The 14820-nt window shown below is 40.3% G+C and overlaps 3 protein-coding genes across 11 annotated transcripts in view; 1 reads left to right on the top strand and 2 right to left on the bottom strand.

Moving 5' to 3' along the window:
* Positions 1-80: 80 nt before the first annotated feature.
* Positions 81-2944, bottom strand: LOC145973701 (ras-related protein Rab-18-B). Its single transcript, XM_083103261.1, has 4 exons — positions 1715-2944; positions 1521-1638; positions 1119-1436; positions 81-978 (listed from the first exon to the last, which is right to left on the bottom strand). The coding sequence occupies exons 1-4, from the start codon at positions 1783-1785 to the stop codon at positions 811-813; spliced, it is 675 nt and encodes a 224-aa protein (XP_082959387.1). The 5' UTR covers positions 1786-2944; the 3' UTR covers positions 81-810.
* Positions 2571-14379, top strand: Rhogap93b (MyTH4 and RhoGAP_KIAA1688 domain-containing protein RhoGAP93B). 4 transcript variants are annotated; one of them, XM_083103241.1, is made up of 11 exons: positions 2571-2961; positions 4416-4520; positions 4968-5106; positions 5957-6121; positions 6205-6754; positions 6892-7485; positions 7569-7976; positions 8063-8251; positions 8340-9193; positions 9277-9720; positions 10087-10847. In XM_083103241.1, the coding sequence occupies exons 1-11, from the start codon at positions 2948-2950 to the stop codon at positions 10279-10281; spliced, it is 3657 nt and encodes a 1218-aa protein (XP_082959367.1). In that variant the 5' UTR covers positions 2571-2947; the 3' UTR covers positions 10282-10847. The 4 variants fall into 4 exon arrangements, 3 of the variants coding, with proteins under 3 accessions (XP_082959367.1, XP_082959369.1, XP_082959368.1); XM_083103243.1 differs by lacking the exon at positions 2571-2961 and adding an exon at positions 3024-4340; XM_083103242.1 differs by lacking the exon at positions 2571-2961 and adding an exon at positions 3024-4308.
* Positions 10988-14820, bottom strand: part of LOC145973695 (pancreatic triacylglycerol lipase) — a 24877-nt gene continuing 21044 nt past the window's right edge. For 5 of the 6 annotated variants that reach the window (XM_083103251.1, XM_083103252.1, XM_083103250.1 and 2 more), the window contains 4 exons: positions 13946-14377; positions 12908-13034; positions 12518-12733; positions 10988-12286 (listed from right to left, as the gene is read on the bottom strand). In XM_083103251.1, the coding sequence (XP_082959377.1) occupies positions 12184-12286; positions 12518-12733; positions 12908-13034; positions 13946-14377 (878 nt within the window). In that variant the 3' untranslated portion in view covers positions 10988-12183. The remainder of the gene's footprint in view (positions 12287-12517; positions 12734-12907; positions 13035-13945; positions 14378-14820) is intronic. The other variant, XM_083103249.1, reaches the window with a different exon arrangement.

Consider the following 14820-nt stretch of genomic DNA (forward strand, 5'->3'; position numbering starts at 1 on the left):
AGTTAATTATTTAGGCAATTGTTATAAATTGATTATGTGACAAATTTGTTCTATATTAAAATAATGATGTATACAACACATATCCAGAAAATTTTTTATTTACATACAGAGAATAAGTTATAGAATTTATGTATTAATTTATATATAATATCACCATTATTTAATTATATAGTGAATTCTCTGTGAACTGCATACTCCTTACTTTTTCAGCACAGTTTATATTCCAGTGAGATTGTAGCTTAAAAATGAGCACAATATAGATATAATAACAGAGCAAGATTCCTAACTACATTTTTACAATATAATACACATTTTTCAGATGTAACAATAATAATGTGTCCAACATATGGTATATTGTGCATAATGTAAAAGATAAATTGAAGATTGTAAAAATTGTCAAATTTTACTTGTACAAAAATTGATTGTGACTAACAGAATATCTATGGCCTATAAAAATGTATCATTAAATGTTTACAATTGTCTCAATATGTTAATTATGTGTTCACACAAACACAAAATTTCATTTAATTTTCTATGCCATAAATATTTACAACAGATTTAAGATTTAACGTCCAACAATAGCTAATGTGTGTATGTGATGTAAATGTAAATGTGAATATATGCATCTTACAAAATTATTTCCTAATTGTAAATTTTGTAAGACCCGAGTGTTAGCACATATGAAGTGATGATATATCGTATATGATCTCCTCTGTGTTGCTTCTCGGATTTTTTTTGTGTAGTCTCAGCCTTAAACATATTATGCATATATTTGTTCTAACAAACATGCACTTTCTGATAACACCATGATTACAGTAAACTGCAATAACAATTTGAGGATGGCTCAACAGGTCGAGATTGATAGTCAACAGCCAACTGCATTCCCCTTTTTCCACTTCGATATCTCGAAGTAGCCATGGTACCATTGTCATATAATCGTGTAGAGTGAGTATCCCAAAGACCAGGTGTTTGTATTATCTGTTGTGTGAACATTACATTTTATATAGATTACTCATAATATAGAAAATTATATATATTTGTAATTACATATTTTTTTCTTTCTTAGTAGAGTATATAATTATAGAATATAGACTTATATTGTAGTAAGAAATTCTGACCTTTTGTACAAGTTCTTCAAAGCAGCACTTTACACCATCCGCTGTTTTTGCACTACTCTCGATATATAAAGTCTGATGCCTTCTGGCAAACTGCAGACCTTCCTCAGTGCTCACTTCCCTATTTGGCAGATCTATTTTATTACCTACTACCATCTTGACGATATCTGTTCTATTGCAGTATGTATTTAATTCATTAAGCCATGTCTCCAATTTTACAAAAGTATTTCGATCTGTAACATCGTACATTAAAATAGCACCCTGACCATCTCTGTAGTAACTTGGCGTTAAAGTGCGAAATCGTTCTTGGCCCGCGGTATCCTATAAAAAAATATGCTTTAATAAACCTGAGATATGCGATATAATTAAGTTATCTTTTCTCCACAAGAGACTACAATTACAAACCCAAATCGCGAGTTTGACTGTATTGCCATCGATGGTTATCTGCTTGGTTTTATAATCCATTCCGACTGTGCTTTGCATATTTTCGCAGAATTCATCCTCGGTGAACCTCAAGAGTATACTGGAAGCGACATTGCACCGTGATTAATCTCAATTAATGACGTATAAAAAGCGGAATGAGACGCATATACAAGTACCTCGATTTTCCCACGTTAGATTCACCTATTATAAGAATCTTCAGTATCGTTAAAACATCCTCTTGATCCATAATGACGCGATTACCGCGATAGATCGCGCTCTCTCGGCGATATTAAGGTTTGGAGAAAAAAAAGCACTTGGGCCGAAAATACAAATTTCCTCTCCCCTTTAAACGTCGTCAATTTTCATACATTGACACTGTCATGCAGCCTAGTATCTAGTATGCGTGCACTCGCAAACAACAAAAAGTACGTCGCGAGGCATGATAGGCATACTAATCTGCACGAATGCAGTGACTCAGTGACTGTAGTATCAGGAAGGGGCGAGAGTTGCGATTTTCCTCGAAATCTCACAGATGTCGCTGTTTATTTTTCCAATTTGGAAGCATCGAGATGTCGAGAAACTCGTCAGGATTTTCCATTTAAATTTCAAGTTTTGTTTTAATTAATGGCAAGAATTATATTATTATACTAAAGGTGAGAAATTTCCAATAATACTGATATTAATGACGTATTAAAGAAAGAATAACGATTATATGCAATTAGAACTTTCGCTTTCCTCAGAAAATGAATCATTACCGAACAATCGCGCGTACGCGATAATTGTCATTTTTAATGAGCTATCTCCCCGATAAGAGTCGCAATTACATGAAATCGCTTTCTACAATTTCCATGATCGGCATCGTGCCGATTTTAAAGGCCGCAAATCGATTAATCGCTCGCTCGATCGCGCGTAACTAATCGCGTTGGCGAGAGAGAGAAAGAAGGAGGGAGGAGGGAGGGGGTTGGGAAATCGGCGGAGGATGAGGGAGAGGGCACATGCGACGTGCGCGTGCGAGAGCGAATTTTTGTCACTATCCGCGGGGAGTGCTGGCGGCGGTAGGGCGGCGCGGCGAGATCTAAAAGCACGAACTAAGCGACGAAGAAAAAAAGATGGCCGCCGCGAGGCTGCCATGAAGGGGCCGCGTCGCTGCTCGCGCTCGCGGAAATGGGACGTTGCGACATCCGAGTGTCATCGTCGTCTCAGTGAGGAAGTGTCAAGCGAGGTGGTGATCGTGACGGGGCGAGGGTGAGGAGAAGAAGGTGGTTGAGTGAAGTGAAGTGAAGGAGTCAAGTGCGCATCGAGGTGCACTCGTCGCGACGACGACGACGTCGGCGACAGCGACGGCGACGGCGACGGCGACGAGGAAGACGGCGAGCCGGCCGACGACGTATCAACCGGAGATACGCGAGATGGCATCCGACGGGTAAGGCCGCGACGAAGAGAAAAATCTGCCTGCCTTGTCCCGTCAAAACTGCACTTGTCTCGCGACTCGATTGCACCCGAAGTGCAGCGCACCTCGTTATTCTAGGGAAAACGCGGCCGTCGCGGGACCGACACGGGTGTTCGCAGATCGATAGTGAATTTTTTTTTAGTCACCCGTCCCAGTTTTCTCCCTCTCTCCATCCTCGTCCGTATACTTTAGTCTCTCTCTCTCTCTCTTTCTCTCTTTTTCCCCTTTCTGTGTTCTTTTTCTCTCGTACGTACATGTGCATACAAAGAGAAAGAAGATACCGCGGTCGTCTTTCTCGATGATAATCGAACAATTTCCTCCTCCTTGGCGCTTTCGCGCTGAAGTTAGCCGTCGCGAATGGGCGGGTCTCTCTTGCGCGCACATTTTCGCAGTTCGCGCTTAGGCTCGTCCGCGTCAAAAGCGTCAAAGCATTTCCACTGTTGGTCGTTTTTCCTCTCGCTATCGCGCCTCCGTCTTTCTTTTCTCTTCCTCCGCATTCCGCGTTCTCTCTTTTCCTTTCCTCCTCGCACCCGAGCGTGTGCGCTCTCGATTTACGCGCGAATGGATTACCGCGGCCTATTTCAGCCAATTAAACGGCCAGCATGACATCAGAACGGACGGCGGCCTCTCTCGTTGTACCGCGGCCCAGCATTCCTATCAATTTGCGGGGTCCGTCAGGGCGAGGTGGGGTGAGGTGGGTGGACGGGCGAAACACCCTCCTTCGTGCGCCCCGATTATCATCGCCCTCTCCGTTGGCCTCCGGCTGAAAGTATCGTCGTGCATCGCGAATCTTGAACGGTTCCCCTGTTTTCCTCCCACTTTTTTCCAGCCTCCCTTTTGTCTTCGTCAATTTGCCTGTTCTGTGGTGAGGGTGATTTTTTCTCCCCGAGATCTCGAGTTGTTCCAATTACTTCATCGATGTAGTACGCTCGTTTTTAACATGTATATACATATTTAGTTATCGCGACCGCGATACTCTTTCCTCCTTTAGCCTGAATAAAGTTTCTCGACGAGAAATCGCAACGATGTGTTTCTCGACGCGAAGTGTCTAGTGGAAGAATAAATAAATAAAAAAAAATGGAAGCTACACGAGTGTGCTGTCGCGATATCTCGTTGCACCGCGATTATATTTCTGTCCGTGCGCTACACTCGGTATACTTTTGACATATCGATCCCGCCTTATCCCGATATTATCGTTTAAAATGTACAAATATTTATTCGCCGCTTATCCAAGTCACAAGGACCCTCTCGAAGACACGAATAATCCGTAAGAAGTGAAAGTTTAAGGGGAAAAAAGCGATTTAAAGGCTGTTGCGTAAGGTTTGATACAGTTTGTCCCTGGTTACTTTAGGGTATGATACAGATTCGCGAATAGAAGATATTAAGTTTTTCCGGGACATGCAGATATTAATGAATGACAATTGCAGTAGGATGGAATGGGTGGAGATCATAGAACCACGCACTAAGGAACATATGTACGCTAACCTGACCACCGGAGAATGCGTATGGGATCCTCCACCGGGTGTACCTGTGTAAGCCTCTCCTTTATTTATATTTGTTCTTCGATAGCAGCCACTGTCAATGTCTTCTCTCAGAACTCTTTTCAAAAACTTTTCTCGCTATTAGATAATTTATAAAAAAAATTAATCTCTCAAAATGTCTTCCATAGATATTCCGTGTCTGTTTTTCTATAATAGATTTATATTATCTCTCAAAATTCTATTGACAGATAATATTACTCACCTAATAGTTTAAAAGCTTGTTGAGTTTAATATTTCGTTGTAATAAGATAGTATAATCTCAGTTACATTCGACATGCTTTTAATTTAATTACATATATTAATGGATTATCTCAAAGTATATCGTACAGTTCCATTGTATAATTATTTTAGAGAAAGTTATATTAGAGAGAAAGTACCAAGTCACCTCCTCTACATCACGACACATAGTACACGCGTGTCCCATTTAATGATTTGTAGGAAAAAGACGGACAACAATCAATGGTGGGAGTTATTTGATCAGAATACCTCGCGGTTTTATTATTATAACGCGACGTCTCAGAAAACCGTGTGGCATCGCCCGACCGACTGTGACATCATACCATTGGCGAAACTGCAGGTAAAAGAAACATTTATGCGATATGTATATCGTCTATATGAGTATACTTATCTATATTATTTCTATAAAACGTCGGAGTTGCCTGCGCGCGCGCGTATATGCGTGCATGTGTATGGCACAAGTTAACTTATCGAGCGCTAGAATACGGATAAGATTGTATTCATACGTTGGTATTTGTCAGAATACTCATGCTTATGGATCGCGTAAAATCTGGGAGTATTTGGCTCTTGCGTGCACCGTAATGTGTGCGTAATGATTTGTGAGTTTCTCCGGGTAACGCACATTAAACTTGTGTATCTTAAAGTGGCATAGATATAAGAGTGTGTGCAAGCGCGTCTGCTCTCTTCTCAGCTATAAATAGACGTTTGTAGCAGGGAGAAAAAACTCCGGTTTACATTATACCATGATACTATACCATGAGACTTCTTTCGCGATAATGCTATTCCTTTAATTAAAATTTGACGAGAATACGAGTGCCAGATGTCCCGTACGATGTATGTGTAGGTATGCTATGAAGGACCCACCTGTATGTCGAAATATAACGGGTTACAAAGTTTATGGATGAAATTATATTTAATTCACATACACACGCACATACATTGTATATAAATAGTTTAAATTATGATTTTTCATATATTTTGTACATAAACACATTTACTTTTTATAATGTGTTTACACTATATCCCTTATTTTTCCAATATCCGTTTCATTTATCCGTTATTTTTTATAGAGATATAAGACTGCTATCATATTAATCAATTATCTATAAAAAGGTGGCACTTTACCATTAGTATATAGTTGTATTTTGCATTCGTTAATTTATTCAGATATTTTTATATTTGTATTGTAGACATTAAAACAAAATACGGAACCAGCAAGTGGTAGTACGTCGGATACTCAGAAAACAACCGAACAAAGGAAGAAGGAATCGGTTTCGACGCAAACACAAACTCCTTCAGTTAGTCGATCGACGCGATTTAACCATCAGGAGAATACGAATTTGGCTCCGCCTTTGGTAAATTTAATTTTTCTATGATTATCTTAATGCGATACATCAACACTTTTCGAGATTCTGCATAGCTACGTTTTCTCTCGTAGCAAGCTCTTTCTCTCGGTAATGCGAACAAAACGCGGACTTCTACGGTCGGCATAGATCTTCAGACTTCTCCTCCTTCCCCGTCTCCGTCAACGAGGCGACACCATCATCATCATCATCATCACAATAATAGGCATCACAGGCACCATGACGTACCTGCGGCACGTACCAGGCAGCAGCACAATCATTCGCAAGACTCTGGTAGATCCAGCGACAGTTCTGTCTCGCACAGTAGGACGTCTTTGGAGTCGACCGGTTATCGTTTATTGGATTCGCCGCATAGGCATCATCATCGTTCGGCTGCCCAGACGCCGGCGAGTACCGCACAATCCTCCCCCAGGCAGCACAGTAGTAGTGGTACCTTAGAGGCCAGATGTCACAAGAGCGGAACTTTGGAAAGCGTAAAGAATCAGAAGTCTGTCTCGCTGGGAGAACCACCGCCGTTGGGCTTGTCGCTTTCAACTAGCACACCTCTCTTCAAGAAGAAGACGTTTAGCGATCCGCAACGCGAAGGTAGAGCGGGAAACTTCGACCTGGATAAAAGTAAAAATGGTAACAGTGTATAATATTTCCTTTCCACATTTCTATGCTGTATTACTATAATTATTATTTGCATTGTAATTATACAAAAGTTTTAGGAATGTACAACATTTTTGTTTATGTATAAATCGATATTTTTCGATTTCCAGGTAGAGAAAGTAGTAGAGGCTCGTACGGTCCTGAGCCGAGTACCTCACCATATCGCGATTCTCTGATGGAGTCTCGAGTCTTTAGGCAAGAAATGCCGCCATATCGTCCTCCAGAGGTTCAACTTAGCCATAGTTACAAATCACAGGGCGAAAAGTATGGTTCCTTAATGGACAGTGGCAATCGTTACCATAGAGATAGAGAGCGAGAGATACAGCAACAGCAGCAGCAACAGCAGCATCATCGAGAACGGGTCAACAGTCTCGACAAGACAAACTCGCCAGCCTTTTATCAAAGTTCCATACATTCGAGAAATATGAATAAGCAACCACAGGATGGCACAGGTAGCATAGGTAGAAGGCATCACGGATGCTCGGCGTCGCTTTCGGAGGCAAATGTCAGGGATGTGTACGGTGCAATGTTGTCTGAAAGGAACGATCCCGCCAAGAGTCTCGGTAGGGCTGCTGGCATACACAGTGGTGGTAATTCAACGAAACAAAGAGGTGGTCTCGAAGCGGTAGAGCGCGAGAGAGAGCGGGACCGCGACAGAGAGAAGGAATATAGGCGAAACACAGCGTGCAATAACTCACTGGACTGTAAGTAAGATAATCTTTTAGCTTCTTTCGCCATCTTCCTGCGCGTACGTCTTTTGTAATATGGTTGATTATTGTTTTGCAAGGTGTGCCGCAGCCACTGGGTCGCAGTTACAGTTTTGTGCAACAGCAAAAGCAGCAGCAAAAACTAATGCAACAACAATTACATCAACAACAACAGCAGCAGCAGGTTAGAAGAAGAGAACGGGACGATGATGCTATGCACGAGCGTTATTTAATGATAAGTCAAACCCACGAACAATCCAGACAGAGACTCAGTAGTAATACTAGCAGTAGTAACAGCAGCAACAGCAGCAGCAATAGCGCCGCGGGTGAGGAGACTGAAGGTCATGCCGAAGGAGACGATAGCAAGAAAAAGAGGAGTAATGGAAATCCCAGTCCGCCACCATCGCCATTTTATGGCAATCTTCTGGCTGATGCTGATCACTTATTACCATTGCAACATTATATTCTTCAACAGGCAAAATTATCAGGTAATGAAAGCCGAGAATTCTAATGCTGATGGTGGAGTTTTATAATGAAGCTTGTTTCTTACTATTCTTTTTCTTACAATACATAGGTTGTTACAAGTTTGGAGATCCTTTATTAGTAGAGGAAGGGGAAGATTCTCTGGACGAAGAAGGTGGCAGGGGTGAAGGTATCAGTGGAAGAGGCGATGATGATTCTGATGATCAATTCGCTGACGATGAAGCCGCTAGCAATCAAGGCGATTCTTCCAGTCAAGAATATCTCGAAGATCATTACGCGGGTGAGGAATTATTTCTAAGAGCATAAAATATATGTAATATGTGTTTATCGAACATATAATTTAATTAATGTATTCCATCTCATATAAGATTTAGGAAATTACGACACCGCCGGATTAGCGACTTATTATACTACCGCCGATACATTGACGAGGCCACAAGCACGACCGCCCTCGCCACCGAATATCGTGTCTCAGACGGAAGCTAGAGACAGCGTGGTGACTACGAGACAAGTCTCAATGCCCACCGTAAGTTCAACTCCGAGTATTTGTACGACGAATGTCGACAATACTGATTTGGACGAAGCGCGAAGAGACGACAGTACGGGCGGCGGCGACATAGAAAAGTACGCACAGGACAATCTCAATCTGAACTGTGGCAGGCCGAAGGGACTTAGGCTGTTGTTTCGAAAGAAATTTAGTGTACGGGACATTCTCAGCTGGTCGAAAGACCCGATACCTCAGCCCATGCTCGCGATGGTGGACGGTGAAAAGCCGCTCAAGAGGGAGGCTTGTAATCTGTTCCGATTGGTTCAAGTGTATATGGGCGATCGCAAAGCCAATGTCGGCATGACGTTGGACGGTGTCGCCATGGATATTGTGAATACCGCATTTACAAAACCACCCCTGCGAGACGAGTTATACGTACAGATCTGCAGACAAACAACGGAGAATCCACGGAAGGAGAGTTTACGACGTGGATGGGAATTGATGGCTGTGTGTCTGGCTTTTGTGCCGCCTAGCGCTACGTTCGAGCCTTATCTGGAGGGTTACATGAATAGGCATCGCGATCCCAACTTCCAATTCCCCGAGGTCGCCAAATGGCCGATACACGTACAAGTCAGCCATTATGCGACCGTAGCTTGTAGGCGATTGCAACGGATTGGCGCGCATGGAAAACGACAACCTCGCAAGGCTACAGTGGAGGATATCGATCAAGCGAGGGTAATTAATTGTACTACTAATTTAGTTTTTTTTTGTGATTCTTGTGACGGAGTCTGATGTATACTTCCGTACTCTTCTTGCAGATACAAATCTTTCGCGCGTCTATGTTTGGTGCAACGCTTTCGGAAGTTATGGCTTTGCAAAGAGACCGCTTCCCACTTAGAGAGTTACCATGGATACAGACTACGCTGACGCATCAGGTGTTGGTACGCGGTGGTACGCTGACCGAGGGTATCTTCCGAGTGTCCGCAGACGCGGATGAAGTCAGCGCGTTAAAATCCTGTTTAGACAGGTTTGAGGATGGAGCGATTCTGGCAGTTTCTCAGGATGCTCATGCACCCGCTTCCCTGTTGAAATTATGGGTGCGCGAGCTGTACGAGCCACTGATACCGGATTCCTTCTATGTGGAATGCGTATCTATGCGGCATGATGATCCAAAAGCTTCTGCGGCGATTGTAGCCGCGCTTGTCGATCGTTTGCCGGATCTTAATCGTCGCGTGCTGTGTCATCTAATACATTTCCTGCAGGTAAGAAGTTTTATTCATTTTATTCAATAAAAGAAGACCGTGATATATAAAATTGTATGATTTAAAATTTTTCTTTACATCAAATCATACACACTTTGAAAAAAGTCTAAACTATGTGTAATATTTAGCGTTAAATGCACGGTGAGATCTTTTATAAGAATTTCAGAATTAGCACATATGCATTGTTCACATTATATGTAGCAGCACACACATTTAGTGAAATAACACACGATGAAAAAATGCACGAGAGTTCAAGAACAGCATGCATTCGAGGCACTATTAAATTAAATCGAGCAGTATGCATTCGAGGCACCGTTGAATGTCTTTTGATGAATCGTTCGTTATGAAATTGTAACAATTTTCCAGATATTCGCTAGATCCGAGGTGGTCGCTCGCACTAAAATGGACGCCAATAATCTTGCGATGGTGATGGCGCCGAATGTATTACGGTGCACGTCCCAAGATCCTCGGGTGATCTTAGAGAACGCACGGAAGGAGATGGCCTTCGTCCGTACTCTCATCGAGTCACTAGATACCAGTTGGGTCGATGATCTTCACTGACCGCATCCTATCGCGCTAGAAAAAAAGTCCGCTCTAGACTATTATGCCAAATGAATCAGCTGTATAGTCACGTCTATTGTTAGTTATGTCTTTTTCTCTCTGTCTCTATCTCTTTCTCTCACTGTTCTCAATTTATCTTCACTCTTCTTGTTTGTCCATCGCGTCACCGATTTCTCCCATAGTCCTCTATATAAATGTTCTTCGTAACGGTAATTTAGTGCTAAAGTCTTACCATCCAAGCTAATCAACCAATTCGCTCCCTTATTTCCTATTTATTATTTATATGCAGATTCTATGTTATACGACAAATTATTAGAGATTATTAGATTATATTATGTATATCGCTATATATATCATATATATTTTACCAATCCCTTGTTACCACGTCGAACAAACGTGGACGGCTTTTTTACTCGATCATTGTTGAATCTCGTGTAAGATAAAAAAAGAAATCATGTGTTACCGTGTATAGCTGCGCTCCGCGATGATCTTTTTGTATAAGCGACGGATTAACGTGTAAAGCGTTTTATCGAGGAGTAAACACTGCGAAAGATTAGCAAGCTGTAGTAATAAGAGTGTTTTTTTCGATTTTCCCCGAGATTTCCTAAAAAAAGCTTCGCTCGAAAAAAGTTTCATATAAAAATCATACATATTTTAGAAAAAAAAATATCCTTGTTTTATTTTTATGCAACATTTTTATCCACACTTACAATTAATTTAACCTTTATTTTTTACATTGCAACAGATAGATATAAAAACAAAGTTTACAAAAACGGTACTCTTGGTACTAATAAAAATTACCTTCCGTTATATATTTTTTGTACAGTTCATCATTTATAAAGACTATGGGCAATTCTTACTCAGTACAGTTTGTTATCCTTGAGTAACCGCATTTTGCGCGTTTCTCATGGTTCCTAAAGTTATAGGAATATCACAAGCTATTATCATATTCGTATCGCGAAAAACAATATGATAATAATGACAACTATCGTAAAAAGCTATGCATTAATATACATAATACATAGATCGACGGTTTAGTAAGAGCCTTACAGTAGCAAAACTCTAATCACATATGAAAGAGAGATTAGTTTTATATGTTATGTTATATATATACAACGTGTACATATAGTAATTGTATAACCCGATGTAATATAAATTATTATAAATTATATAATACTGAAAATCGAATTGTAGTAAATTAGAAAACAACTTACGATCAAGTTTGACTAATTCTAACTCGACACTTCTTTGACAATCATCTTCCAAATTGTTTCATTTTGTCACAACTCATATTTCGATAAGATTTAAAATAATAATTTATATTTAATATTATCGGGTTACAACATAATCGATCAATATTAATACTGAAAACCATTCGTGTTATCAGAAAAAAATTGAGAAAAGTCTCTGACTTTTCCGTCAAAATTTCGCGTTTAGCGAGCTAAGAATTTTTCCTACGCAAATGTACGTCTTTGCGATTGTATCACGTACGAATCTCGTTTCGCGCTTTTGATCTCTTCGCCGGAATAAATCTCTAGGAATTCGATTAAGTGGCGAATCCCCATTGTGACAGTCTCTTCATTGTCCGACGAGATTCTCGAGTTTAAAGCGCGTTTATTACTAGTCGGAGATCGTGTTTGAAAGCGATGGATCGGTCGCGATAAATAGAAAGAAAGCAAGCCAAACACGACATAAAACACCTCTTCCCCCATCGTATATCATCGACGAAAGAAATTACGTGATTATGACAGAGGAAATTCTCCCCTCTGCGTTTTTTTTTTTCATTTCGCTTCATCATTGCCCGTGACTTTCGAGAGTCATCCGGTCTCCGGATGGACGCAGCTGTCGGCATTTTATAATTACTGCCGAATAATGTTTCTCGCGCCTCGGGGAACACGATCGTCAGCAATTGTCGACGAAGGTGGCGGTGGATCCACTCGCAATCTCCGCGTATTCCTGTCTGCCAGCCGAACAGAACTTGCTGGAGAAATCCCCCTCGCGTTTTCTAAACACAAGCGAGAAACGGAAGATTAGATTATATACCAGGAAAATCGCTCTGAAGAAATTGACGTTATGTTTTTCGCGGAATGTCAAAACAATGATGGTACCAAACTTGTGAATGTGCTTTATAAATATGCGTTCTTGAAGCAAGAGATTATCGCGTTTTCTTCATGTGATATCGCATCTTGAAACTTATGGATCATCATTTTTCTGACACCTTTGCACGTTCCCTCACCCTCTGCCTGGAAGGTCCATGGCATCCACGCTGACGCTGTTGACATATAGACGGTCATTGCACCAAAAGAAGCACAGAGATCTAGGTTGAAGTACGTCCATATCGTACACCCAGGAGAGTTCCACCCGCCTGATCTTGCCGATGTTGCCGATGGAACCGGTCGGATGGGCAACGACTATCCGCGTGGTCGTACCGTGCTCCAGCTTCATGTAACCGCTAAAAGAGATGAACAACATCGTCAGGGTGTTTTGTTGGAAGAAGAGTCTGATGCGAATTACGATTGTAAGCAGTAGTTTACAAGGTATTACAGCGATCTCGACATCGAACAGGAAAAATCTGTGGGAGACAATCTCAAGGGAGATCGATAACAAGTCGATTATCATTAGTTACCTGGGCGTGAGATCCATGTTGCGTATCACGCCGTTGTCAGCGTGAACAGTGACTTTCATGAAGCCTTGAACCCAACTCTCTGCGGTCGGCGGTCGCGCGAGGTTGACGGTGATTCTATAATGTCTCCCTAAAAGAACGGATTACAGGTGGATATCAGAGAGTATTTCGAGATCGGAGAAACACATGCTCGCGCGGAGAAAGTCGCGATAGAGAAAAGCTGCATCGCGTGTGACTGGTATGTAATAAAATAATGTAAGCGATTGGTCGTAGCGGTATTTCCTTTTTTTTTCTCGCAAAGCAAAGGATTAACGAATGTGTTTGTACACAGTAGATGAAGTAAACATATTAACGTTTGAATCATATTAACGTTTACATATGGAAAACATTTTTAAAGCTTATTAGACGCGATATTTCTCGATAGCTCAACACATTTTACGATGTCGTAATGTCGATTTAAGAGAATTCTGTAATGGAAAGCTAATAGTCGATGATGTTTCTAAATATAATGCTTACTATACTGTATACTGAAAAAAAACGGCAGCTTTAGCAGCTGTTATTTTAATTTCAAGACATCGAATATAAAATGATTGCATGGTTTTACATATCATATATTCGAAGATTATGTAAGATATTTGGAAGATAGATTCTCTGACTAATTTAAAATTGATTTTTCGTTTATACGAAAATATGGAGACATTAATAATTTTCTAGTTTTAAATGCGATTGGGAAAAAAAAAAGATTTTTTATCACTTCCAGGAAAATCAAACTTTTCATTTAATTTTAAGTGAAGTTTTATATAATAAAATTCATAAAAATTTATAAAATTTGAATTCAAGGCTTAGATAGTTACAAAGATATGTACAGAAAATTGGGAATTATAAAAAATCGATTCCAAAATTGGCTAAAAAATTATATTGAATAAATATTCGATGATTTGAAGACATTTTATACGAATCATCTGGATACTCGAAGATTGAATTCATCCATGGGTTCCTCGAGTAGAAAAACAAGTCCGGACAATATCGCTTTGTACTTACTACAGTACGGGTCTTCCTTGCCGGTCATAAAGAAGAACTTGGAGCCGAGCAAGGACGAGACGTCCTGTCCCATGGCCTGACGTCTGACAAGCGCCGGACTAGTGTCAGCGTGATAGCCCATCACGCCGCAGCTTAGGCTGTTGTTGCTCTTGCAAGAGAAGCACTCGCCGCGCAGGAAGCTTGCGTAGCTCGAGCACTCATGCGCTACATATTGGCACTTGGAGTTGATGCTCTCGATGAAGAGCTTGAGCGCGCGCACATGATTACAAGCGACCAGGACGCGCGAGGCCTCTTCAAGTCCTTCGCGTATTAAGGTCAGCGGCAACGATGGCGTGGTTTCGCTCAAATCAGTGCAGCCCGGCTGCTCCTTGCCATTGTTCGGATAGAAGTCCAAGTGCCCACATGGCTGGCTCATTCCGTACCCTGGAAGACCTTGTTGTGTACTATATGTTAGTTTGTGGACACACAATTTGATTTTTTTTAACAAATAAATTTATTTTTATAATTAGAGATAATAGCAATTGTTGACATTAAAATTTATTAATAATTATAATTATATAATTATATAATTATAATTATTAATAAATTTTCGTTATAATTTTCGTTAAAATTATTTTATTCTAAATATGATTAATTTTTAAATTAAAAGATTATTCAATTTACTTTTATTTTTTAAATATATTTTTCTGAAATTTTACTGATAGATATAATTTGTTTTAATTCAGCAAATTTTGTTTGACACATATTACAGTATTATTAAAAAAAATATAATATGTGACTTTATATTTTCTATACATGTGTTGTCATCTTTCAAATGGAATTCTATTGCTCTTTGTTTTTAGTTTTTTTCGCTTTATGATTAATTCAAATGAAAA

The sequence above is a fragment of the Camponotus vicinus genome, unplaced genomic scaffold (assembly GCF_025532165.1).
Source record: "Camponotus vicinus isolate PSW18456_S1 unplaced genomic scaffold, iyCamVici1.0 SCAF_6, whole genome shotgun sequence".
Lineage (NCBI taxonomy): Eukaryota > Metazoa > Arthropoda > Insecta > Hymenoptera > Formicidae > Camponotus > Camponotus vicinus.

Coding starts and splice junctions, on each gene's coding strand:
- LOC145973701 (XM_083103261.1), bottom strand. CDS start 1,785: ATGGATCAAGAGGATGTTTTAACGATACTGAAGATTCTTATAATAGGT. Junction 1,437..1,520: donor CAGTCAAACTCGCGATTTGG/GTTTGTAATTGT, acceptor ATTTTTTTATAG/GATACCGCGGGCCAAGAACG. Junction 979..1,118: donor TTGAAGAACTTGTACAAAAG/GTCAGAATTTCT, acceptor TTCACACAACAG/ATAATACAAACACCTGGTCT.
- Rhogap93b (XM_083103241.1), top strand. Junction 5,107..5,956: donor TACCATTGGCGAAACTGCAG/GTAAAAGAAACA, acceptor TTTGTATTGTAG/ACATTAAAACAAAATACGGA. Junction 7,977..8,062: donor TCAACAGGCAAAATTATCAG/GTAATGAAAGCC, acceptor TACAATACATAG/GTTGTTACAAGTTTGGAGAT.